Source organism: Chamaea fasciata, unplaced genomic scaffold, assembly GCF_029207755.1.
Source record: "Chamaea fasciata isolate MVZ Bird 193981 ecotype frontalis unplaced genomic scaffold, bChaFas1.0.hap1 SCAF_16, whole genome shotgun sequence".
Taxonomy (NCBI): domain Eukaryota; kingdom Metazoa; phylum Chordata; class Aves; order Passeriformes; family Sylviidae; genus Chamaea; species Chamaea fasciata.
The window spans coordinates 11279995-11307660 of record NW_027094101.1 but is presented as its reverse complement, the minus strand read 5'-3'; the positions used below and the strand labels follow the sequence as shown (position 1 = coordinate 11307660).

The 27666-nt window shown below is 44.4% G+C and overlaps 1 protein-coding gene across 3 annotated transcripts in view; it reads left to right on the top strand.

Annotated features, from left to right (window-relative positions):
- ABAT (4-aminobutyrate aminotransferase) overlaps positions 1-27666 on the top strand; it is a 50742-nt gene that overhangs the window by 8982 nt on the left and 14094 nt on the right. For 2 of the 3 annotated variants that reach the window (XM_066198526.1, XM_066198527.1), the window contains exons 2-5: positions 12943-13071; positions 23254-23351; positions 24164-24193; positions 24787-24904. In XM_066198526.1, coding sequence (XP_066054623.1) covers positions 13002-13071; positions 23254-23351; positions 24164-24193; positions 24787-24904 — 316 coding nt within the window. In that variant the 5' untranslated portion in view covers positions 12943-13001. Of the gene's footprint in view, positions 1-5285; positions 5383-12942; positions 13072-23253; positions 23352-24163; positions 24194-24786; positions 24905-27666 lie in introns of those variants that run through there. The other variant, XM_066198529.1, reaches the window with a different exon arrangement.

Below are 27666 nucleotides of genomic sequence, written 5' to 3'. Positions count from 1 at the left end.
TCTGAATATCTTTTATTTATTGTCACTAGTTAACAGCAAAGAGGGAAAAGGGGCAGCTTAAGATGATACTGACAAATCATGTGATGTATCTTCTGTGAAGAATTACCTGATTACTGATAAATCCTGCAATTGCATCCGTTTGGTGAAACCCTGATTTTATGAAGGAGAAGGGAAAATTGCTGGTTTTCATTTCCTGAAGTTCTGTGGCAGTGCCCTCTTGAGAGAGGGTAAGTACCAGTAAGGGCAGCACTCTGAAGGGAACCGCTCCCTGTCCCATTGTGCCAATGCTGCTTACTTTTATGAGCTACCCTTAGGACAATAAACTTCTCCCACAAAAGGGTTTTGTTAAATAAATAAACAAGCTGTTTAACCTGGCTACTAGCTCTTTGTTCCATACTGGGATAGTTATCCTGGGTTTGTTTCCCACTGTTTAAGCAGTCTATCTTAACATCACAGTTATACAAGGCATCCTTCATCAGTTTTTGGGTTCCAGGTCCCTCTTCTCTTACCCCAGCAAAGTAAGCTGGACTTGTATTAGAATTTCTATAAAGATTTGTCCAAATCTTTATGGTAGTTTTCCCAATACTGGTCAACACCTTTTAACTACCTAAATGTGGTGCATAAAATCTGCACTTGGATGTGCCAGACTGAAAAGCAGAGCCCAGTTTCTTGTGGGTGTCAGTGTTACCATGAGAGCTGAGGGTGCAGTAGAGATGCACCTCGATGAGCCTTCACCAGTGAGTTTAGCCATTAGCACACTTAGTAAGGTCCAATTTGTCTCCGCAAATTTGTATCCAGGTATTTAGTGCCTGTCTGATAATGCACCAGATTCATTAGCTTGGTTAAACAGGCAGTATATAAGGAGTAAATAAGCGCAGTTCATGCAGCAGCCTTGTGGATTTTTCCCTAGTGGGTAACTTCCAGGTTTTGATCACAAGAGAGTCTTCCAGTTCCCAGTTTTTCTACCTTGCCTTTAATTCAGCAGAGTTCTTTGGCTTGTTCCCAACTCTAGTTTTGTGAATGGGCCCAGTGAAGTAAAAGGGACCACTCGAGAAACACGTATCTTGCTGAATCAGATTGGCACTAGCTTCTTTCTCCATCTGGAGCCCAAAAATAATGTTCTAAACATACTAGGGAACTTGGTAACAGAGTCTTTTTAACACTGTGTGTACATATCTGTTTCCTAAACTATTTCGAAAACTCCCCAACTGCTGTTAAAGGAAAAGGAAGACTCCTTTTTACCTATTGCCTGAATAAACAGGAGATGTTAGGACTTTTGAATAGTAGAATTTCACAGTAATTATGTTTAATTCCTGTATCCCTTTCCTTTGGAATGTGAAGTTCTCATGTTTAATGGGAATTAAAGCAGGTGACAGCTGAAGAACAGAGGGAGGTGATCCCCCTGTCCCTGGGTCAGTGTGAGTTACAGCAATTACTCATTAGTGACTACTGCAGGTGCAGTTCAGGTGTGCCCTGCACATGTGCAACCTCTGACTTTTTCAAGCTCAACATCTGCCCACCAAATGAAATCCCTGCAGTTTGTGGTATTGATTGTGCTGAATTCCACTCTGTTCACGAGCCTTTTAACTTCTTTTATAAAAGAAAAACTGCCTCCGTACACGGTGTGTAAAGTTATTGGATGTGCTAGGGTAGGAAGCAGCCCCCTGGCCAGCCACAGGCTGGAAAGCTGCAGTGTGCTGGCTTTCCCACAAAGCTAAGCAATCCCAGTTGTCCTTTTTATTTTGTTTTGCCCTTCATGGCAATCCTCTTTGGCCAAATAAGATCCGTATCCTACAGTCTGCAAATCGTTTGCTCAGATTTTTGTCGTTAACTTGGGGTCAACATTTATATAGTCTTACTTTGTTTCCTTCCAACTGCATTGAAATACTTTTTAATATATTTTGAGGTGAACCTAGTGATTACTGCTCACAGTACCTAAAAGTTGATATGATGCTCCAGCTTGTGTTATCTTCCTTCTCCAAATATAAGCCCTTAAGAGAGGGCTCATTGATTTCTCTCTTCGTGCAAGTTTGTGACCCTGAGACCCTGCTGTTGAGTCTTGTGACACCTCTGTTTTTTGAAGGAGGATTAAGATTTGGTGCTGAGTATCCTGCATGCTTTGCTCTCTGCTTTGTGATTCTGATGTGTTTTGTTCCCATTTCTTGCAGACATGTATGACATTTAAGATTTTGACATCTTGTCTCTACCCTAGAGCTGCTATTTCTGAATACTGAATTCTTCTCAAGTGTTATAGCTGTGGTTTTTTAAATGTTTTGTTTTTCTTAACAAAGTGTAGCAGATGCTTTCTAGGGTGTGAGGTAGGGGTTAAAGGAGGGCTGTAGAGTTGCTGCTGCAATTTGCCATCATTTGCAGTGAAATGCATTGGTAACACAGCAAACCTTCCAATATTTTCCTTAAAAACAAAATATCTTTGATACTAACCATGTGCTTCACTTGGTGTTGTGGACCAGGCTGGCCAGAATCTGATCCCTATTTTGCCTGTTATCATCATCATGCATTTCAGTTTGTAGCATTGATACAGAGAAGTATACTAACAGTTGGTTCTACTGGAGCTGGAGATTACATTTTAACAGTGGAGGGTTGTGTAATGAGTGAGTCTTCCCTTGACAACTGCAAATCAGAGCAGAATGTGAACTTAATGCAGGTGGTTGGCCACATCCTTCCCAATGACAGACTGTTCAAATAGATTACATTACCACTGTCTTGGTTAAATCAGATGCAAGTCCATGGGGTTTTTGTTACAGCTGCCACTTTTGTGAACTGCACATTTTTAATGCATCTTAGATAATTTAGAACAGCAAGGATTTAGGCTCTACCCAGGAAGTGGCAGTTTGGTTTTAAGCCATTTGATGCAAGGGTTAAAGCCAAAGAAATCCACTACAAATGAAAGTCTACAGCAGAATTGTTGTCTCTCTGCAGGATGGGTTTCCAAGCACTGGACACGACATGACTCAGCACGATGGGGCACAGTGCTGACTGGAGTCTCTAGGTGATGTTGCCATATAACTTGTTAGCACTTAGCAGCACAAAGTACTTTACATCCGGCATCATTTAATGATCAGTTTAATGAATTTAGCCTCACATCATCCACTCAGCAGAGGCACAAGTGCCTCGGTCTTCCTTAGGAGCTGTAATCCTGATTACTACTACACTGAATAAGTGTAGTAATAAATCACTGCCACAACAAATTGCTCTTGGTTTCAGTGTTTTGTACATGGTGTGTCTAAGCATCTATAGCTTTTCTCAGTCCTTTCCCCTCTGCTTTGTGATGTGTACCTGCATTAACCATCTGTCTGAATAGGATTGTGGCACTTTCTGTGGTGGATTACCTGGCTAACAGCTTCAGTTTACAGCCACCAGTTTGTTCTAATGACTGGTAACCAATACAAGCCAGTTTAAATGTGTTGTTTACAGTCTGTGTATGTAATTAATAACAGATTTTAAATTATGAAGAAGGTGAGAGATGAGGTTCAGTTCTTATTTTGGATCAAATCAGCTGCTTGTTTTGGGATCTGTCTTACAAATAACTGCAGTCTGGGCTCCTTTTTTGAGAGTTGCTCCCAGCACTCACATGAGATCCCAGGCTACAGTCTCCAGCAAAGGAAAAGGGAACTAGAACGTTGGATTCTCTTTCTTGTTGGTGTTAGTGCCATTTTGATTGGCAGTTTGTCTGGGTGCTGACCAATTGTCCATTTTGTTTAGAAAAGCTCTGGAAAACAACATGGTGACTTTAAAACTTGGATGTAAATGGGTTGTGTGGTTGCTGGTGTGGCATCTGTTGGTGTGTAAATGACCTGGCCAAGGTAGTGTCACAACAGAGACACTGCAGAGTGTATCTGCTCTGCCTGAACGACTTTGTCCCTCAGTGTTCCTGTGTTGGCACAGTGACCATCACACCACCCACCCCAACCAAACCTGTGCTGCTGCTGCTGTGGCTGCTCTGGGTGAGGAGGGAGAAGGAAGTGAGATGCTGCCGGAACAGCACACACTGGAGTCACTCAGTTGCCAGGGACGTTATCTGCTTCCTGTGAGCATTGCATCTTCCATCTTTGTCCCTTGCTGCTGCTATCTGTCCTTGCCTCTGCCTGCCTCAGGCCCTTCCTTATGCCCTGCTCTGCTCGTGCTGAACCAGCAGCACGAGTCTGGGGCTCACTCTGGCTGCTCCCTCATCTCCCCCCTTGCAGACAGGGTGTGACATCTCAGTCCAGCCCCGGTGCTGAGGAAGCATCCTGCCCAAGTGTTCCTCCCCGCAGCTGGATCCTACAGAGCCTAAAGCAGGAGCCCATCTCGGATCTCCTGCCTGGGTCCCTGCTGCACTGCAGCCCTGCCTGTTGGGGGGCACGAGCTCCCCCTCCTCTGCTCCGGCCCTTTTAATGCCCTGATTACTGAAGTGGGTAAATCACCACCTCGCTTGTAATAATTACAGATTTCCTCTGTGATTTTTCACTCGTCGGTTGCCACAGCAACCGTGCAGTGGCTCGAAATGCTGTCACAGGGATTTAAATCTGAAGCGGCTCAGCCTCTCCGCGTTCTGGCGCATCTTCCCTCTTTGCCCCCCGGCACCATGGCAACCTGGTGATTGTAGTCCAGCCTCGGCCATGGCACCCCGTGCTGCTTTTCCCTGCATCCCTGTGCCTGAGGGGGTGCTGCTGGTGTTTTGTGGGTGTCCACATCCCCCCCATTCCTGTCAGGAGCAGTGTGCAGCGGGAGGTGCTGCTGGGATGCGTGCTGGCTGCCGTGCTGCCTGCGCACCACCTGAAGGGAACGGACCAAACCAAGGTTATTTTGTGACAGTCGTTAGCCTGGGTGTCACCCTCGGGATATTTGCCAACCAGAGTAAAAATAAGGGGTTTAGGGACAAAACCTGTTCTTCAACTTCCACAATTGTTGGAAACTAAGGAGCCGTTTCAAACCTTAACGCAGTCTGGCTCTGCGTCTCAGAATTTGTTTTCAGAGAGCTGCCGAGGAGGCTTTCGGATGAACTGGGACACCCACATTCCAGAGCCAGATGCTCTCAGGTTTGAGGCGACTCGGGTGTTCCTCTCTGCTGGCTTTGGCTGAGCACAGGCTGTAGCTGCCAGGAGCTGGTCCCATTAACCTTCATTAACTGGGGCATCCCCCCGAGCTGAGCTGCAGGACTGCAGCTCGGGCTTCCTCTGGGTGATGCCTGTCCCCGCTGCGCGGCTGCTGGAAGGAGCTGGCAGCAATGGCATTCCTCCCCAGCGCGACCAGCAGCAGCCGCCTGCACTGAAGGGAAGCAGGCAGTGAAGCGGGGAGCAGCGCTTCCAACCCAGGAGCTGGCTGTGGGGAGCTTGGGAGCAGCACTTCCAACGGGAGAGCTGGAGTTTGCATCCGAGTCCTGTAAGTGCCTTTGCCGTGTGCCCGCGGGCGGTGGGGTGGGCACAGTCCGGCCACACTCTGTGCCCAGAGGGCAATTTGGGGATTTGTGTTTGAGCCGGTCTCTGTGTGTTGTTACATGCCGTGGATATGCAGGGATAGCTGCTCCTGGTTTGTTTTCTGGACCCCTTGTAGAGGAAACCTCCTGCGTGGCTCTGCTTTTCCATGTCCTCAGCTGGAATGGGGGTCACCTTGAGAAACCACAGCTCTTGCCCCGGCTTAAGATGTTTCCCTTGGTTTGGTGCAGGCTGTCTCCAAATGAGCTATTTTATGCCTTATGATACAGGAAAATAAATTGTGCTTTTATTTGATGCTATTTATCTAGCTATTTTCCTGATCTCTGAGGAGGCAGCAGTAAGATGCTGGAATAAAATCTTACAAGGAATATAACTGAATTTCCTTTGAAATACCACTTGAGGGTATTTTGCAACACTTTCATTTTTTCAAAACTACAAAATGTTTGTGGAGCAACTAATTTGAAAAGCACGGCTGTGCCATAATTTGTTTAATCCATTGTGAGCTGGACTGTTTTGGTGTGGGAAATGTGTGGAAATGAACAGGCATGGCTTGGGAATGTTATTGCTATCTGCATTTAAAATAATGGATTTAAAATATGCTTGAGAAGATGTTTAATATAGGCTTGAAGAGATGTTTTTAGATGTACCTCACTGGTAGAGTTCACTGAAATATCAATGTGCAGGTTTTTTGGGGGGGAACTACTTAGAAATTCCTAAAAAAAAATATAGAATTTTTTAGCTAATGTAAGTTTAGTTGTGATTGTTTTTTATCAGCATTTATGCACCATTATGCCATTTATGTAGGTACTGTTGGCTTTGCATCTGGAACCTGCCCAATTTCTAGATGCTTTTTCAGTTCCATTTTTTCTTTTTCTGAAACAATGTACTTCTTTCACAGAGAAGGTATAGGCACATCCCATCCTACCTCAGCTGTGCCAATAGTTCTTGGATCAAAAAGGAGCTGCTCAGAAGTTTAGTGGGTCACCTGGATCCTAGTGTGCCATAATCACAGCATTCCTACCTGTTCTTATTCATTGGATCAGGGACCAGGAGTCTTTCCTTAGCCCAATATTTTTTGGAGAGAGGGTAAACAGAGACAAGGGCAGAAAGATTTTATTTTAAGAAAAAAGTAAATCATATATTCATGTCCAGCCACCAAACCCTGCCTAGAGGGCACCTGAGGAGGAGAACCTGGACACATGAGTGTAGTGAGACTTTAGACTGTAAATGAGTTTTAAAACTTGATGGAAGTTTTAGATGAGCCTGTTCTGGCTTTGCTGCTGGTTCAGCCCTGACCTGAGTGCAGGTGCCATGAAGCAGGTAGGGATTGTTGTGTCCTGATGGATACTGGACAGTAATTCCAGGCTGTAGGTGTGAGGTTTTCATCTTGTGCAGTGCAGCTTGGTTTGTGCTTTTGCTGCAGTGTTCAGAGCAGACTGACTTGAATGCCAGCTGCATGTGGAGGGAGAGAAGGGAGCTGTGCCAAAAAAGCAGTTTATTATGCTTTTATGTGCAGTATTTACTGCTATGTCAAGACATGAAAGACAAAACCAGTCTCTCTGTTTCTATTCTTCTGAAGACTTGTGGGACTGTCCAGTGCTGTTGGTGTCAATAAATAAACAGGCAACCCTGATTAACCAACACTTGAGCTTTACTTGTAACTATGACAACTGTGTCCTTGACAACTTAAGTACAATCATGGAGTTTTCAATTACATCCTGTTCTACACAAAGCCATTAAGATTATTAGAGGCATAAACAGCCTGTCAGCTTGTGAAGTAGTTTTTGACAAAATCCATGTAGGTGGTGGATCCACGTTTCCATGTGCAGGTCTGTTCCTGGAGTTCCTGGTGGGAATTGCCTTGGGGACCTCTGCAGGCACAAGCTTACCAGGCCTTGGGGAGAGCCACACTTTGCTCTTTCTCAGCTGCTGCCCATGAAATTGGGCCACGTGAGTGCTGATCTTCAGATTGCTCAGGGCTCTCTTTTGGCTGTGTCCTGCAGAGCCAGCACACCTCTTTCAGAGTGTCCATCTCTGTCCTGACCCTGCTGTGTGGGCTCCATGTTGTGGGGTGCTTGTAGCCACCTTCACTTTCGGAGCACGAGGCTGTGGCCTTTGCTTGGCCAAGGTGGGGGATCAGCAGTTTCCTTTTCCTTGCTGTGCCCTCTCATGAGGATGCTGCCAGGTACTGTTCTCCAAGCTGAGGGCCCCAGCTCTGTTTTGTGCTGAGTTTGTATAGACACTTATTGAAAAAATCTAATGCCAGCCTTTTATGAACACTAGATGTAAATTTTCTTTCAACTTCCTCTTAATAGGACTTTTCGATTCTGTTCTATTTAATTTGAGATAACTTTAGCCTAGCTCTGACTGAATTTCTAAGTTCTTGGTGTTACTCTTACAGACTTCTCCTGCAAATGCTGTTTATAAGCTAATTCAAATTTGTTTCAGAACCATACTCTGGGATAAAACCCCAGCTGAAGTAAAAGAACCTGTTGCGTTTCATTGTGTGTATCAGGCTTTCATAAATGCATAATCTATACTGGACTCTTAACTCTGCTCCTGGGACCAAGTGAACTGCAGTTAAATACATCAACATGCTGCCAAGCCTCTTTATTTGCATTGTTCTTTACTACATTTAAAGAGGTTTAAGCAGCAAGTCAGGATTTCTAACATCACCCTGGGCTCTGTCACTGACTGGTGAACTCATTCAGGTGTTTCCTGCTTTGATCTGCTGGATGTTGACCCCCCAAAGGAGGGTAGGGCTGTGCATTTTCAAACAGTTAGTGCTGTGTTCCTTGGATCTTTTTATGCAGACACCATGATGACATTACATTACCTGATTCTTCCTCAAATGCAGACTAAGGTAGGACATGATTATGTTTAACAGATGACAGCCTTGACTGTCTTCTACTTTGCCCATACTTATATTTCTTTTTGAAATTGTGGGGTTGTTCCAGACTCTGGGATCTCCTTGAGCTGTTCATAGAAGTAAAATACCTGAGCTGAATCAGCTATGTCATTAAAGGTGCTTGTTCATGAACGCTACAAACCAGGAGATTTGCATCCCTTTAACGAGTCCAGGATGGGCTTGGGTCCTGCCTGACTTTTCAATATTGTCCTTTCTAGTCTCATGAGCTACTGCTGACTTGGTTCCTCAATTTGCAGTTCCTTCTGCTGTTAAAAGGCAGATGCAGAAAGAGCAGTGTCAAAGCACACTGAGCTGTGAAATGGAGCCTTGGAGGGACTCCCTCCTTGCAGCCCGTCTGTGCCAGCTCACCTGGAGGGTGCAGGGCAGGCTGGCTGTGGGGAGGGAGGGTTGGCATTTGGGCACAGTGCTGGTGCTACCCTGAGCTCCCAGACAGGGACAGGGCTCTGGAGCCTCTGCACCCAGCAGCAGCCCCTGTGCAGCTTACAGTGTGTGAGCCTAGTGCTGGGTTCACATCCAGCTGGATCCAAGCAAACAGGACTGAGACATAGTTAGAGATGCTTGAAATCTCTCAATTAGCACTGAGCATGACTATACCCTTGCTGTGCAGCCTAGAAAAGTCAAGCAAAGCAAGACAGTAGAAGAAGGAATGAATTTGCCTTTAGCTCCCTCCCTGCTCCCCAGCTCCCCAAATCCACTTTTTGGAAGCCTTGTGAAGTAATTGTCCAATGCAGCTTGTGCTGCTGTTTCTAAACTACTTTATTGTTCCTGGTTAAATGGGTTTGGAGCAGCTGAGGGACAGATGAATGTGCCCCCGTGAATTTCAAGCAGGTTTCTGTGTCTTTGGCAGAGTTGCAAGAAAGAGATGCAAAATTGCAGTGCTGACTTCCCCCACATTTGCAGCGCTGACTTCTCCCATCCTGCTGGGTCTGAGTTTTGCCTTTACCTTTGCGTCTCCCCAGAGGATGATTTCCAGGGCAGGTGAGCTGCAGCCTGGCACACGATGTCATGCTGCATTAGCTTCTCTGCTAGGAAGTGAGATTGCTGCACAAACTCCTAGTTTGTCTACTTTCACTCGTGTATCTGGATCAAGCCCCGTCTTTCTAAAGCTTTTTCCAGGTTTTCCCCCCAGAAACACAATTTTGTTCACTCCTGGAAACGATACTTCTTTCTACGTTCCCAGTAGGCTGCTGCTGCTGAATGGCTTTTGTTGTCCCTAGTAACTAGTGTTATCTGTCAGAAATTATCTCTTGGTACAGAAATTTAGCAGCTGCTGTTTTAAAAAATATACATCCAGTTTCACAGCATGCATTTAAAAAATCCGCATATCCTTATGTTTTGTGTGTGATAAACTGGACTGAGCTTCCTCTTTGAAAATAAAAATAATTCTTCTTACTAGAAGAATGTGACTGTGACTTAAACACATGCAGTGGCAAACACAGTTTATGTAATGCAAAATTACGGAGAAAATTACGCAGATGCCTTTGGAAAATTAAGGTACCGAGATTCACTTCAGAATAGCAGTTCTGTGGAGTCATCCATGGCCTGTTCCAGCTCAGACAGTGGGCCATAAAGGAAAAATATATGGGGAAGATTTATGAGTTTTTCTGGAAGGGTGTCACATCTTTGTGGTCTGATGGTCCTTGCCATCCCCTTTCCTGTCAGATATCTGTAATCAGTGGCTGTATTTTGCCTGGATTTCGGGAATCTGTGTGCCCGCAGTGGCTCCGGAGCAGCAGCGGTGATGGAGCATGGCATTGCTGCGGCTCTGACATGTGCAGGAGAGCTGATTTCTGCTGGATGGCAAACTCTGCTGCTGCTGCTTGCAGTGCTGGGTCAGGCTGGGCCCGTGGGAATCGATCAGGAGATGGGTTATGGAGGCAAAATTCAATTGGTTATTGTGATAACCAAATAATGCGTGCTTAGACGGAGATACCAATCACATCAGCTGATCTCCTGTGAGAGCCTGTGTGCATAATGGAGATGGAAGGACGCTGGCTTTAGTTATCCTCACATGTGATACTACATGATTTATTCTGACTCTGGTCTAGATAATGGTAAAACTTTTTATGTAAGAACTGTCAAGGAAAATTAGGGCTAAGCTACTTTATTTTTAAGCCTCATGCAGTAATCTTTTTTCTGTGAGTAGTTCAGAAAGCCAATATCATCTCCAATTATATTTTTCAGCCTCTAATGAATACTGTAGTTTAGCTATTAAAGGACTCGAGATAAACGGTAAATATAATTAGAAATAAATAACATTCTGGGAGCAGGCATAGGTGTGGTTCACCTAGGGAAGGAAGAAGAAGAGAAACCTGCACACTGGCGGTTAAAGCTGTGGAGTGTGTGTGGAGACTGGAAGGTGTGTTTGATTTGTATGTGAAGAGGCATCTCATCCTTGCGGAGAAGGAAAGTTGGGCAGCTGGCAGCAAAACCCCCATGAGGGATGACTGAAGGGCATGAGGGCAAGGAGTGAACCTCGGTGGGTTGTTAAGTATGTTTGTACTGTTCCTTTTGTGAGTCCTGCAAAGCCGTGTTCACCTTTTATCAGCTTCCTAAAGACTCTGAATAATACTTTGCAGGGCAAACTTATGGAGGGAATTGGAGATTGGAGAAGTATAGGCCAGATAAACAGCTCTGAGCAGAGGACATCAATCAAGGTGCTGGGCATTTTCCTACTGCCTTAGACTGGCATTTGGTTTTTGTTAGAGGGTAGTCATGAGATAAGAAATCTGTGGTGTTGGGATATTTCTTCACACATTGATTATGCAAAAGTTAACACAGGTGAAGAAAGAAGCTGAGAGAGTAAAAATAATGAATGAATTAAACTAATCTTGTCCTATAAGTGAAGTTACTTTTTTTCTGAAAACAAAATTAACTAGTTCCCTCTGCACTTGTGACCCAAAGCCTTAGGAAGCTAATCTTGCTTTTCCAGTGTGTGCACAAGTGTTGTGCAAGTGTTTGCTCATCTTGGCACGTTGCAAATTACCTTGAATTTTAACTTGAACTAAGTGAAACCAAGTGCTATGTCTACCAAGTGCTGTGTGTCTGGGGAGGCACAGGAAATTGATTTTGTTCCTGAGTCTTAATAGGTCTCTGAATTTATAAATCTCTGTGGGCAAGAAGCTTTTTGTTTTCTTTTATGTATTTTGAAAAAGCTCAAGTGTGAAGGAGAACAGATAGTATTTTGCGTACAGACAATACAAAAACTCAATATCTGATGTTTTAGTTCTGGGTAAGAGTTACTTGCTATCATGGTAGCAATAGTTCAGCTACTTCTCTGCATCTGGTCATGAACATCTGCTGGCATGTTCTATTGATGGCTTAGGACTGATGGAAGCTGTAAACTGTGATCTCTTCCTGCTGGAAGATCAGCTCTACTCTGAGTGTCTTTGTTAAAGAGATTTTTTTCCAGGTTTATGGATAATAGTGACATTTTGTCACTTGGACTGCAAGCCTCGGTCCACTGCTGCTCCATGGTCTGCATCCAGCAAGGTACAAATGCCAGGCAGAGGGCTCCAGTGTCCTACACAGAACACAGGGGGCCATGCTGAGAAGTGTGAAGTTTGAATTTAACCTGTGTCCTGGATAATAATTCAATGACATGTTTTATCCATTCCTGACTTCCAGCCAGGCTTTCTGCACAAGTGATCCAGAGTGAAAAGGGAGTCATGTTATCTTTCATGCTGCTTGACTTTCCAAGGTCATTTATATGTGACCAGCTGAGGTAGAACCATGGAATGGCTGCGGTTGGGAGGGAGCTGAGGGGTGTCTGCTCCAGCCCTCTGCTCAAGCAGTGACACCTAAAGCAATCTGCTCTGCACCATTTGGGTTGTGGATATCTCCAGGCATGATTCCATGCCCTCTCTGGGCAACCTGCCTGGGGTTTTCCTGGGTTTAGGTGGAGCTCAGAGTATTTTAGTTTGTGCCCATTGCCTCTTACCCCATCACTAGATGCTTCTGAGAAGCCCCTGCCTCCTTCTTTACTCCCTCCCATCAAGTATTTGTTACACATTGATGGGATGCAACCTGAGCCTTCTTCAGGCTGGACAATCTCAGCTCTCACATTCTCTCTTCACAGAGTTGTGATTAATGGGTAAAAACTGTTTTTTCAAGGGATTGATTTTCTTTTATTTCCTAATGCTTGTCCTGCTGTCTTTTGTATTAGATTAGATTTTTCTCCTAAACTTAGGTCAAATCAAAAACAACAGCTTTGGCTTCAGAGACTGATTGGAAACAAATTTTTAAAAATTCAACATAGTCTACATATACAGAGAAAGTAGAGAGGAAGAGCGAGTGAAAATAGGTCCTGGCCTTTACCCCTGGCCCTGCTGAAGCTGGAACACACAGCTTTAGCCTGAAGTCGTTTGCCTTAGCAAGAGCAGGCCAAGAATCAGATGTGGGGCTCAATCCTGAGACTGCTCTGAACATCAGCATTAATCCATCAAACCATGCCCTCGGTGTCTTTGGATGGAAATTAATCAAAGGGTGAGGTGAAATGAACAGCACAGTGATAGTGGCTGCATCTATAGGGACATGAATAAGTGGTTTGTTTGTTGTTTTGTTTTTTTTTTTCCCCAGAATATCAGCCAGAAAGAAATCTCTCAAGATTGAGCCTTTTGCAGTAAAGACCAGATAAAATGGCGTCAATGTTGCTTAGTCGACAGCTGACCTGTTGCCTGCAGCAAAACTCCAGACTGCTGGTGTTTGGTAAGTGTTTCCTTGCATTTGCTTAGTATTTGGTGTTTCTTTGCATTTTCCTTCTTCATCTATTTGGTGTTAACTTCACGTTGGTGGACAGAATTCCAATTTGAACATTGCTGGAGTTTGTCCTGTGGTGTTGAGTCTTTCAAAACCTGAGGAGTATGTTCTGCATCTTAGATAATGATGCAGTTGTAGTCCAAAGTGGACCACAATTGTGGTCCAAAGTATACCTGATTTTTTTCATTCTTCAGACAAGAATGTATCAAGTTAATAATTTGCCCTGTAAACATGCTAACTGAAGTAAAGCTCTTCAGCGCTTGGAACTCTGCTTTTACTCTCTGGCACTACATGGTGCAGAGATGAGGCAACCATCCATCAAAATGAGCTGGGTTTTCTCTTTGTGCCGTGTAGCATAACCTTACCTGTCTTCCCTTGTGAAGAAGTTTTGTGTGACTAGCATGAAGATGTGACCCTCACTGGGGTTGTGTGTTTCTGCCTCAAGTGAGCTCTAGTGTGAAATAAAACTTACTACATGGCATCAAACTACTTTGTCCTAAGTGAATAGCAAGCTTTGGCTTGGCCCTGGCTTGAAATTTAGCATGTGTATGTGTATGTTAAACCTGCAGTCTCTGTGAAATAGATATAAAAACTAAATTCCTGTTGGCTGCGTTGGACAAATGGGCGTGGAGTCTTATAATCAACTATTCCATGTGCTGTTACACTGAGTACAGTATGGCTGAATGGCTTTTTTGTGGCTGAGTAAATCTTAGTGTTTCTCCTGTCCTTCCACCCTCGTCCTGCAATGCCACTGTGCTCCTTCTGCTACTGCCAGGATAAACCAAGCACACCCTTCCATTTGCTCAGAAACTTGAACATCATTGATTTCCTTTTAAGTAATGCACTTCAGGAAGCAACTGACCTTTGACTAAAGAACACCAAGTCTGGTCTTATAACTATTAGAAAATATTAGGTCAGTGTTTCAGTGCAGGATGCGCTTCTATTTCTGGGAGTGACGCACTGGTTATCCACCCTGGGCACGAGCAGGGATCGATCGTGGGCAGTGGAAAGTGCTTGCAGCAAGCAGGCCTCGTTAGCTGTCAGTCCTGTGAGCTCATCTGTCACCTCAGCATCACTTCATGCTCCCTGGCCCTCCCAGTGTCTTGCACAATTCCATGCTGCTTCCCAAGCACTGCAGGTGGGCAGGGGAGGGCAGGTGCACACACTCCTCTTCCTTTCTCACTGTTACTGAGGGAGTGTAGATCCTCGTAAGAAAGGAAAACAGCCCTGGACTCCATTAATCCATCCTTGCTTCCAGGAAACTTCCAAGCCTGCTAAAATGCTGAAGCAAATGATAGAGGGCCTTGACTGCAGGTTGTGTGCCTTTGGGTCTGAACGCTTTGTGTGAGTGAGCAGAGATGAGGAAAGATGGAACAAGAGGAGAACCCCTCAGCAGGATGAACTGTGTCCTGTGACACTGCTGCCTCCCGGAACAGGCAGGAGGCTCTGGTGGCTGTAGCCAAAGCTGGAGCTCCAGGCCTTTTTCCTGAGCCCCAGCTCAGGTTGCAGTGCTGCTGAGCTCTGTGGCTTTTAGGGGAGTGCTGAGGGTGACATCCAGGAGCTCCCTGCTCCAGCGTGCTGGCCTCAAAGGTATTTTTGAGCACTCAAGTTCAGAGCTTTACAGGCTAAAAAAGAGACTTTTACATTACTCCCACAGAAATCCTGCGGCGCCATTTGGGCTGATGCTTTTTATTTTTTTTGTGGATAATGAAATGACAGGGTTGCCAAGGGGGGATGGAGGTGGAGAGGAGGGATTAGATTGCCTCTTGGTAGGTCTTTGTGTCTGCAGGCTCTTGTGTTTCAGTTGTATGTGTGCATTAAGCAAATCATCCTGTTCATCTTGAATCTATGATAAATTTATTTGCACAAAGAGATCTTTTCATCCTCAACTATTTCTCTAGCTGAAAAATCTTTATTACTTAACCTTTGCATACTGCTCTCCTTACTCACACAATGCTAAACCCTGGCAAGCAAACTAGAAACAGAAAATGGAAATCATTTGAGTTGAGCAAAATGCAAAAGCTAAGCAAAACACATGAAAGTAATACGCAACTTAAATCTTACCCAAAAATGTGAAGCCTATCAGTATCACACCCTTCTTGAAAATAATCCCTTAATCAGGTATGCTTTTGTTTTCTTCTCTGTTTGATCTGCTTGATAGTTTGCCTCAAAGATAAAGTTCACTAGGATTTGAAAGGGTGGCAGAATGACAATAGAGTGAGTAACTAACCTAATCTTCCTTTTACAAAGCCTCCTGCACTGTGCTGTCCCTGGGTGTCAGCCAGGCGGGGCCAGAAACGGGCTGATGATGGAGAAATGAAGGTGTATCTTGGTGTTACATCTCACCTGAACTGAGTTCTGTTGCTCCTGTCAGCCTGTTGTGCTGCAAGTCGATCCCAACTGGCAGTGCGCATGTGAATGTTTGTTTTCTTCGTGGCAGCTCTGGTTTTATCAGCTGGGCACTGCAGCAGGAAAGCTCTTCTGGCTCCGTGCTTTGGAGGCAGTTGGTTGTTGGCTGGTAGGGCCGTACCATAGCTGTGAGGACAGGCTGGCACTCCAGAGATGTGGTTCAGTTTCCTGCTGATTACCCCAAGGGGTTGAATTTGCCTTTGAATCCTGCACTGAAAGCATGGCAGAAGGTCAGGCTGCTGCCTGAAGGTGGCATCAGTTTGCATTACTGCAGGCCCATGCCCTGCTAGGTTGCTAATCTGTTCTGCAGCTTCTGCAGCCTCCCCAGGCAATTTGTTTATTGCTGAACTGACCTTACCTTTAAAACCTTTTTTCTAATATTTAGCCTAAGTTTCAAAACAAGAAAAATAATCAAATCCTTACTGTTTGTCCTGCCCTCAAAGGACCTGGAGTCTGGAATGTTTATATTTTCTTTGCAGCAGCCTTTTACTAGTTTGATAATTATTGTCTCCCCCAATCCTCATATTTTTCTCTCTGCCAAATACTGCTTGAGTCTCTCCTTGTAGGTCCAGTTTTTCTCCTCCAGAGTCTGTGCCCTTCCATTGCAGTGCACTAAGTAGACTAGCACTTGTTGAGGCTGTACCTCACCTAACTCAACCTGTTTGATGTCTCTCTGGAGAGGATAATAATGTTTAGCACTCGGGTGTGCTGCAGTAAAGTCTGAGAGATGGTCATACTCGTTATTGACTTGTCCCCGTCACAGTTAGCACAGAGAGGCTGGAAAGCCATGAGAATGATTTATTCTCAGTCACACTTTTGTCTCCAGTATTGATCCTTGCTAAGACTTTTTACTTTTTTTATTTGGTTTGTACATTTAGAGCCTCCCTAAGGAAATCAGAGAGAACAGCCTGGATTTGTGTGAGGGATGTGTGGCAGAAGCAGAGAACAATCTCCCTCTTAGGATTGTAGAGGTCAACTTAAGGTCAGCTTCAACTGAAGCCCTGGAAACTGGAGTGCAACCTCTCCTGCTGGACTAAGAAACCTTTACTTTTCTGTCTGATCGAACTCTTTCACAAAAAGCTGAGCTATTTTTAAAAAACCACATAAAACCTGTTGTTGTAAGCAGGCTCTGGTACAAGGCAGAGTCCAAGCTGGGACTGCTGTTCTCAGTTCCTTGGGTGAATGTGATGTTCCCATCCAGTTTTCTTGTTCCTTCTGTGCCACAAAGGGTGGCTGTAGCAGTGCTGGCTGTTTTCCCACCTGGGTGTTCCTGGGTGTTCCTTGTGGACTCCAGAGGTGTCCTGATGAGCTCTGTAGCTGTTGAGCTGTTGAAAGAGGGAGGATGTTATGACTGGCTCAGATCACAAGAACTACAAGAGCAGTAGTTGGATGCTCCTGTAACTCTCCTGAGGAGCTGATTTGGGATTGTGCTGGGATGGTGAAGGGGAACTTTTCTTGTTCTTTCTTCCACTTCTTTATGGCCTATGTGGTATTAGATTTTTTTCTTCATCTTTGGAGAATCCAAAATGTGTATGTGGGAGTGCTGAAACACAGACAATCTCATGTGGAAGAGCTTCTGATCTTGCAGCATAAGCACTCTGTAAATAGCAATCTCAGTTTTCACAATGTTATGCAATAGTGATGTTCATTTCCCAAACATCTCTAGCTAGCCTGGCCTTTTGCCATTCCCTTTCAAGATCTGTTAGTAACAGATTCTACTTGTAACACATAAAAGAGGACTGGGAGGAAATCACAGTCCTCCTACTTTTGGCTGTCAGGGCCCCCATGCTCTAAAAATTCTGTCTGGAAGGTGGTTTGATCGACACTGTGGAAGGGAAGTTAAAGGCAAGCCAGGGGGGTTGTCTGTCTGCACTTGCACAGGGCAGCAGTGATGTGGCATGTGGCCTGTGCCTCCCTGGGGACTCTGGAGCTTTCCCTCTGCACCCCTTCACAGCAAGACACTTGTGTTTGAGAGCTCTGGTTGTGCCAGCATGGACTTTCATTCCTCTTCCTTTTCCTTGGAATTGTTCCTCCTGTGCATGACACAGATGTCCTTTCAGTGCCTCCACTGGAGTTTCTCCCAGGTAATACCCAGCTGTACACTCAGGAGCTGTGCTAACACGAGTGGTTTTTTTGGTCAGACACGTGAGAGGTTCAAGCTTTTTCTAGCCCTGCCTTGATTGTAGCTGTGTTACCAGAGATCAGCGCTCAGCACAGACCTGCCTGCAGTGGAGCTCTTTGTGACGAACAGCATCACCAAATTAGCAGGGTGCACTTATATTAATTATGTTGCTATAGCAATGTGGCACTTTGTTAAAATTGCTGACTGGGACTCCTGGTGAGCAACGGGGGCACTGCGGGGAGGTAAAGTTGGGAAATGAGCTTTTCTGCCGGCTCGCAAGTGATGACATCCTGTTGGATGAAAAGGAAGGATGTGATAATTTTCTGATGTTATTCAAGTGTTCAGAAAGATGATGTGTGATGAGAGCTTTGAGAAGTCTGCAAGAAAAGTAGAATTTCACTTATAATGCCCAGCTTTTTTAAATGGGATGGGTAGAAAATTCTGTGGAAATTGTTCAGCCTATGTGCTCTCTGAAGTGATGTTCATTAACAGTACCCATGCTTGTGTTTTGACTTTTGCCATGATAAAGAGAGACAGCTTTGTTTACCAGGGGAAAAAGGCTGCTGTTCTTGGTCATGCTAGCTAAATGTAATTTAAGAGCTTTGGTAATGCTTTTTTAGAGAAGGACACTTGATCAGAGCCCATTAGCTCTACACACTTCTAAGATGAGAGCTGAGGTTGTGTCATTTGCTCCTGTTCTTAAGATAATATAGCAGAAAATCCCCTTTTTTCTAAGGCATTTTGTTCCAATGTCAACAGAAAATCAAAGGATTAACTTTTACTACAAAGTTAATGCTGTTAGTTTACTGAAGGACCAGCCACCAGGGATTCTCAGTTCTTGAAAATACCTTGCTTGGTCATTGTGAGAATCTAAGTTTTTACCTGTCCCATCTCTGCTGTTTTTTTGGGAGGCAAAACCCCTGACCGGGCCTGCAAATGTCTAAAACTCCTAAACATCAAGTTGGAGTAGCCTGAATTACATTGTATCTTGTATCTTCAGGGTTTCTATTGCAGGGTAAGTTGATACTAAAAAGTCAAACAGGGAAAAATTGGGCTGAGTTGCACAGCTCATTTATTGGGCACCTTCAAGACAGAAATGCCAGCTGAGCAGAGCCTGCTGCAGTTTCCCGGGGGATGAAGCACTACAGCGAGTGACCTGATTTATTTGCATTTTCTTGCACCATTAGGAGACTGTGGCACTGATGCTGGGGGGAAGCAAGGCAGACAGAGCATGGCCTGAAATCCTCCTCCAGGCTAAACAAAGCAGGTATTGATGCAGCCATCCATCACCATGTCCAAGTGCCTGGAAAAGCCTTTGCAGGAGAGCAGCCACGTCCTGGAGCTGTGCTGTGGGCAGGAGGCAGCACCCGTGTCCTGCTGTTCTTTGGGGCCGGCAGAACAAAGCCTTGCAGGAGGTGTGGAGAGAGGGGTGCCAGAAGGCCAGGAGTGCCCAGGCAGGGGTGCCCAGGCTGCCTTTGGCAGGGCTCTGACATCCTCTGTGCCTTTGGAGAGTGGCCTGAGCTCCTGTTTGGCCTGCAGAGCAAGGGCAGTGCTGAGGCTGGGAGGAAATGGGCTGTGTGCAGGGGAGCAGTGCTGGGGCCATACCTGTGCTCAGAAAATTGCTGCCTGCAGCTGAGCTGGAGTTCTCTGCTACTCCAAACTTGCCTTTGTCACCACAAGGCTTTGGACAGGTCCCTGAGCACCAGGGGAGCACTGGGCTGCAAAAGTCATAGGCCGTGTGGCAGTAAGAGAGTTTGTTTATGTGCTGTTCAGGTGCCCCTAGCCAGGAGAGCTCCTTGTGTGTCAGTGCTGTGGCTGGCACAGCCTGGCTGTGCCCACAGTGTCCCCTGGCTGTGCCAATAGAGTCACATAGAGACAAAGCTCGGCAGGATCCACCACTTTCACTGTCAGTACAATTTCTGATCAGGGTCCCAATTTACTTGAGTAAGAGATGGGGAAGAAAAAAAAGAGTTAAGATGGGGGAAGCAGAGAAACTTTTCTGTGTTCTTAAAATTTGGCTTGTTTTGTTTTTTTTTTAATCAGCCCTGTGAACAAATATGCCTATCTGATGAGTAGTGAGTGGGGGGTTTGGAATAAATCCACTGACCTTGCTAGAAATTTTGTGAGTTTATGCCAATCATTTATTGTGCTCTCACAGGGAGAAGAGCTTCACTAAAAGATAAAGTTTGAGGATTTACTCCACTTTGATGTAGCTTTTACTATTAAAGACTTTGCTTGTATGTTGGAGTGTTGGTTTTTGAGGGTTTTGTTCTAGCCTACATTATTCATCCTATACCTAAGGAAAGCAAAACACCACTTTTCAAAATCCTTTGATCTGGTGACACAGGACATTTTTGTTTTGGTTATGGCAAGGTGTTCCTTCAGATGCCAGCCACAGTATTTGCCTGAGTCAGGAGGTGGAACAATGCTTTGGCAAGTGTAAGATCAATAAATGGGTACAGTGCCATTATACTGGAGTTAATAAAATGAGACATTCCGTGGGCTCCTGAAAACAAGTACGTGAAATTAAATTTGTATCAGTGATTCAGCCTAGAAATCACTTGCCTGTGGAGCCTGATGGCCTGTGGTGTGCTTTAGGAGAAAACAGGCAAGAGCAGAGAAGCCTGTTCACCTGTGTTGCTAAGTTTTTAACTGGCTCTGGTTCACAGACTTATTGAAAATGATTGTGGTTTGGATAAGCTGCTCTGGTTCAATGTACGTGTGCAAAAGAGACTGTGGCATAAACTGTAGCAAAAAGATGATGATGATTAAAAAGTTGCAAAGCAGACTGACCCACTTGGGTCTTTGTTACGCAGCCGGGCTGAAGGAAGCTACCTCCTCTTGACTTGTGCTGTTAAACAAGTTAGGGCAAGATTAAAATATTCTCCAATTCAAGTCCCTGTTATACAGCTCTGTAAATATGAATTTATTTCTAGGGGAGATCATGCTGTTTGCAGTATCCACAACAAAACTTGCTTAGAGAAATCACTGAACTTGTGTTTAAGTTAGCATCCTTACCCGTTACAATATCTCACAGATCATCCTTCAGGGAAGCAGAAGAGGGGGAATGTCATCCACCCCTCCCAGCTGGTGGCCAGGACTGTTGCTCTGGGTTTTCCAGCCTGGCAGTCAGGACCTTGCAGGAATGGCTTGGGTGTTTGCAGAAGAGGAAATCTTTAATCATGGTCCAAACAAGTGCATTTCTGTGAGAACTCAGTTGAAAAGATTAAAGAAGGAGGTGTTCTCCAGATGAGAGGATCCTGGGAGATGAGCAAGGGGGGATGTGGTGGCACAGGGTCTCTGGCAGCAGGGCACCAGGCAGGCTGGGGAGGAGGAGGGTGAGGACTGTGCATGCAGGTTATACCTCACCTGTCTTAAATCTGTAGCTGTGTCAAACAATTCCAAGTCTGATGCTGGGTTTCCATATATTTCCTGTTAGTGCTGACTCCCAAAATGTCCTGTACATTCTGTGCCTCTGGATGCTTTCCCCTTTGTCATAGAAATAGCACCCAGAGCCCGGGGGGAGAGAGAGAAGGGGACATAGGAGAAGCAGAAATGTTTGCAGCTGGTTTGGTGGGATCTCCATTGGGGAAGGAGTGAGTGCACAAAAGAGTAAGTTTGATCTCTTCTCCTTTTAAACTTGAGAGTGTGTCCACTACACCTGCAGCCTTATTGCCTATGTGGAGATTCTGATTTTTTACATGCAGTAGCTTTTTCCCCCTCAGTGGAGCAGTTGCCATGCAGTCTCCAATTTACATGAATGCTAAACAGAATGACACAAAAATGGTGTTGCTGTAACAAAATCTATTAATAGCTTTGCGGAGAGGCACTGACGCATCTGAATTAAAGCCGGGGAGAATAATCATCTTTGCAGGCTAAGTTCTCCCAGGATGAGCAGTGACTTTAAGTGCTCAGAGATGCTTTCAAAGGGTGGTGATTTTCCAGATAGTTTCTTGAAATCAGGCTTGCTTGAGACATCCCAGCTTGGGCTGACACAAGCTGAGGCAAATGTCTCGAGTCACTGTTGGAAATTTCGGCTGAATGGCTGTGCTCGGAGCACTGCTGAGCAGTGTCACAGTATCCCTTCTGTTTTCCTTGATAAATATTTGGTTTATTGAACAACTGTTACTTCCAAACACAAAACATTTTCAGTACATTGCTGGAACAGAGCTCTGGCAGTGAGAGGGGGGTATGGATGGAAGTGCAGAGGGGCTGGTGCTGCTGGGGTTTCTGGTGGCAGTGCTGCACCCCAGGGATTTCCATGTGTTTGACTGCTGGCCTGCCTGCCCAGGCATCTCCCTCCCTGCACCTGTGCCAAACTGGGGTACAGTTTATTGGTTTAGCACCTGGCAGCACGGCCCTGGCACAACAGGATGTGGTGAGTGGTACCTTCAGACCCTGCTGCTCTGAGTGCCCCAGACAAGAGCTGGTGTTGCCTGACTTCCCATGCTGAGCCTGGATCTGGTGACAAGGAGAGCAAAGGACCTTCATCTTGGGCCATCCAAGTTGCTCCAGCTTAGCTGTGCCTATCACAAATATTAAAAAAAGTTACACTTTCTTCTTTCAGCTCCAAATCTGATACCCCGAAGCTAAGAGCATTAAGATCAGTTTGTTGTTGATACCATGCTGGGTGGAGGCTTGCAGGTGCTCCATGACAAAAATGGAATTGCCAAGAATGTTGGTTTAGTTCAACCACAGCATGCAGAGCAAGCTCATAGTCTCTTGCTGGTAGCCTTGGTAGAGCTTTGGTATCTGTACTTCCTGTTTTTGCAAATGTACAATCCCCATATTATCCCATAACCCCTGAAATGGAATATACATATTGGAAATACATATTTGGAATACATGCTTACCAGAAGTGTCTCTGTCATATGAAGTTTGCCTAAAGCCTGTGTTTTAAAGCAGTTATTTCAGAAAGGGAAGCAGAGCCTGTTTCAGTGAAGCACAGGAGATTTTTGCCTTTTTGTTTTCATTAGGGTGTCAAGTTTATTATGATTCCCTACACATGTGGATAAAAACAGCAAGATCAGAAGGGAATTTGGCACTGATTGGGACTCAGATTTCAGAGCTGCACTGCAGGATGCTGTTTTCATGTGAGACAAGGCCATTTTCCTTTCTGAGACAAATCTTTCCCAAAGAGTGTTCTTTGAGCTATTGAAAAACAAAATACTGGATTTTTCCTGTGGGGTCCATCAGGCTTTTTGGTGATTACTGGTGGTTAACTAAATCATCTCTGTGTAGGAGTGGGGAATTTATGGCAAGGGCTTGCACAGGGCATAATTGAGAGACTCAACAAAAGAGATGGAAAGAGATGTGCTCTCAATCCTCCTGTGCATTACAGGAGGATTTGCCTCTGTTTCTCTAGGCTTACCTTGTCATTTCCCTAGGAATTTTTTGCTTTTATTTTTTTTCAGCCACCTCACTGGTATTGGTTTTATTTTAAGACTGGTCAAAGATGAGATACATAGATCATTTCAAACAGTTCAATGTAATTGGTCTCATCTGTCAAGTGTTCTCAGTCAGGCAAGGTATGGATGTATCTTCTGAGAGGAGAGCACAGAAAACATGGTCTGTACTCAGGTTTTCATTATTTCTTACAGGACACAGGTATATCAGTCAAGCTGCAGCTAAAATTGATGTGGATTTTGATTATGATGGACCTCTGATGAAGACAGAAGTTCCTGGACCACGATCTAGAGTAAGTTTCCAGAGTATAGTAACTTGGATTTTTGCATCTTTAGCTGTGTCTAATTTGCTAGAAAACAGATTTCATTTCAAACCTTAAATCTGATATGAACAAACATGATTCCATAAGTCTATGCCCACTTTTATCAGGAGGTTGAGGATGAAAAGCTCATGAATAAAATGCCCCTCTCTGAGAGGCAGATCTGAATCTCAACTGCCAAGTTCCCATATGGAATAATACACAGCAAAAGAGCATCATTTTCATAAAACATCTCATCAGGCTTGGTCACTTGTCCTCCTGCTGAAATTGAAACTATTTATGATCTGAAATAATGCTTTGGTTCTGAAATGAAGCAAGAGTTTTAATTTTCTGGATGTTGTTTGGCAGAGTCAGCATTTGTGCTTGTGGCGGGTTTTGGTTTTTGTGAGGTTTTTTGGGTTGTTGGTTTTTTTTAATAAAAATAAGCATTCTTTCTAGAACTAATGTACCAGCATCCCTTCTGTGTGACTCTGTCTTCTCTTATTTTCTGATTCCTCTCTTGTTCTCTGAGTTCTGTTGGTCAATATAGAAGAGGCAGCTTTCCCTTTTTGGAGATGTACAGTTAAACTGTGTTTGCAGCCCCTCTGCATGTCACTGGTCATAATTTTGACTGTAATATTTGCAAGATGCACCATGAAAGTTCCTGTGGCTGGTAGAGTTGCCTGGTAAGCACACAGGACTACAAAGTTAGCATATGATTTATGGGATCACAAAAAAGAGACATATATTCTTCATCAGTATCTGCTAATTACACACCTGAGACTCTGACATTTGCCTTTCTGCAGGAATTAATGAAGAAGCTGAATGGCATTCAGGTAATTTGTCAAGTTTTCTGTGTTTTGGGGGGTGTTAACACTTTGATTTCAGAACTTGTTTTAAAATCCTGGTCTGTATGTTTGTGCCACCAAGAAAGGTGAAACACTGACTCTGGGCTTCCACACTGAAAACACATTATGTGTGGTTTATATATGCATTTGAATAAAATCTTTTGTAGTATATTTTCAATACTGCAGGATCATTTTGCTAGCATCAGGATTTGTTTTTTCAACGTATGTTTTTAAACTATGTGTGTTTAAAGAAAAACCTTGGAGTTGTCACAGAGTGGCCAGTGAAAACAAAGTTTATTAGAGCTTGAGTTTAAAAGTATATCAGCCTTAGTACATAGTGCCTTCCTCAGATGAGCAGTTTCTCCAAGTCTGTGCTTCATTTCTGTAGAAAAAGTAAAGACTTGCCCTTTTAACAGTCGTTACGAAAATAGCTGTACAGCTATTCCCGTGCAGTGAATATAATGTGTCTTTCTAGCCTAGCATTAGATATTTTTATCAGGTTTTGCTGTATAACCATTAGTTGCACCTTCCTACATACTGCCACTTTTTAAAGCACTAATTGGTTTTTTTTTTCCTTGAAGAATGCAGAAGCTGTGCACTTCTTTTGCAATTATGAAGAGAGCCGAGGGAATTACCTCGTAGATGTAGATGGCAATCGTATGTTGGATCTCTACTCTCAGATTTCTTCCATCCCAATAGGTAGGAGACAGTTGTACCAAAATGTTTTGGTTTGTCCTCAACCTGTAATTTTCTAATCTCAGGCACTACCAGGGAAGTTGGTTGATTAATTGAAAGAAACAGAGGTGACATAATGAGCACCTTGTTGTGATCAAGGGCAGCTCACTGCTGTGTATTGTGTCGTGGGGGGTTTAGATACCTGAAGAAACTACAAATTCAATTCCTAAACCTCATTTAAACTGCATAGTGGTGACAGGAAGAAGCTCTAGTATTAACCTCAGTTTGAATGTGCAAGTTCCACAATTCAGGTTGTCTTTGTTGGCTTGGATTCATGGACTTGGTGATTCTGTAACAGTATGTTACTGTTTTAAACATTAACAACCATTATGTAGACATTTTAACATGAAATTATATGCTTCAGTTAACATTTCTATCTCAAAATAAGTGGGGAAGAAAAAAGAAAGAGTGGGCCATGTGGGCTGCAGCAGGATGAAAGAAGCCCAGCACTGAGCTGTGATGCTGACTGAAAGCAAAGGTGGCAGCTCATTTGTCTGGGGGAGCAGGCACGGGGCCTGGCAAGAGAGTCAGCTGATTACTTTGTGAGACCTTCCAAGCTGAGGCAAGGCAGAAATGTGAGCCCCAGCTGCAAGGCATCCAGATTTCAGTAGGAGTTCAGTCCAGTTTGTTTGCTCCTCACCCATGGTTCCTCTCAGCTGCTTAAAAATACACTTCTGCAAAAGCAAAAAGAGCAGAAGTGCTGGGGTAATTTCAGAGGTAGATCTTGTGCTATGTAAAGAAACTGATGACTCAAAATCATCCCTACAGGCTTCCTTTCCTGGGAAACAGAATTTGATGATGTTCAGGTTGTTACCAAACTTTTGGCATCTAAGACCTTGTGACTGTGATGGGTGTTCACTTATCCCAGTCTTCTTTGCAGCCAATGTTTTTGCTGTTCCATCAGTGTAATCATTCCAGAACCCCACAGTGTCTGTAGCTTATTTCCCCCAACACAAGTTCTCATTACTTTGTATCTTTCAGGCTGCCCTGAAGTAACTTGGCCGCTGCTCATGTGGAAGTAGGGATGAGACACAGGAGCACAATGCTTGTATGCCAATGAGCTTGGATTTTAGGTTTCTAGGAAAGGAGATGCATTTAGTGTTCGTGGCTTCCCATTCTCCACACAAGAAATTGATTTGGAGAAACAAGTCTTGGTCATATAGTCAAATGCACACTCCAAAGTGTGAAAGTCAGTGCATACTCCTAAAGAATGGAATAGTGCAGGCAGTGCACTGAGGCTTTCTGACCTTCTGGTGCTGGAGGGTGCAAGCATACCTCCTTAAATATAGTTTTGTGTGTAAAATATTGAAGTATTATGGAGGAAAGATATTAATGGGCAGGGGCTCTGCAGTTTACTGTCTCTGATTGATCAAAACTGGTGACATAGGACAAAGCTTCAGGGGTGTGACTGATCCTCCTAAGCCATTTAGTTCCTCCTTCACACAAAAATGAGCAGTCTTTCTGGAGCCTTCCAGAGGACAGGCTGGGTTTTTATCCTAGGGAACACATTCCTCAAAGGAACTACAGTACATTCTTGCACCTTCTCAGGTAATGGCTCTGGGATGTACAGCAACAAAGAGTAAATGGAAATTTAATACTTACAGGCTGACCTAAGTCAAACACACAGCATTGATTTATATGTTTCAGTTGTGGTGAATGACAAGATTATCTGAAGCTGCCCAGGTTACTAATAATGTTCCTCTTGGTGACAGAGGTAGGGCCTGGACTGGGAGAGCAAAACAAGATCACAAGGTGCTTGTTAGTCATCTGTGCTTATCTCTCTGCAAGTAAATCCAATAAAACCTTGCATGAATCTGTCAGGACTCCCCAAGATTTAATAATGATCTGTTGCACAGAATATATTTATCAGCAGAGGTTGAGAGGTAATAAGTGCCTGTGTGGAGAGATAAGAAATAAAGTATAAAAAACCTCTAGGCAAAGATGCTCTAGGCTGTCTCTTGCTGAAAAACAAATATTAAAATAGTTTTTTACCACACTTTTATGGGCAGTTTGTAGCACAGTATATTCCTTTCACCCTGCATCTATTGTGTCTAACAGAGTTAGAAACCCCATGGAGCCAAGTGCAAGAGGGATGTTGTTGACATGTTTGCCAGCAAACATCCTGGAATAGCAAATGAAACAATGTGTTTGTCAGTGCTGGGAAGGTCAGTTCTGTTTGGGGAGATGCAGAGAGGTGTCGTTTGGTATTATTGACAGCAGCCTGCTGCTCAGTTCAAATGATTCCGTGGGCTTTCTCCATCTCATTATTTTAGCAGGCTCTGGTTGTTTTTCCTTTTGCAGCCAGGCACATTCATGAGCCTGGAGGACATGTACGTTCCTGTCACGCTGCTCCAGACACACAGCAAGAGTGATGGAGCAGGTGCCCTTCCTTAGAGCCAGCTCAGTCACCTCTGAGAGCAGATCTGTAACTCTGCAAACCCTTGTGCTGGCCATGGCACTGGAACGAGTTAGTGCCTGTTTGCCATGCCAGCCTGGAGCTGTTTGACTTGTCTACCACGGTTATATAATGGTTATTCAAGCATTTAGCTCTTCCTGGTGTGAGCTCCTGACTGTGAACCCACATGCCAGCTCAGCTTCTGTCACACCGCCTGGCTCTGACAGCATCTGGGCTTTGAGCATCCCTCCCTTCCTTCACTGGGCCCCTCTAAGGAGGCACAGGGATGAGGGAGTGTTAGGAGGAAGACCAGACCACTTGGCCTGAAGTG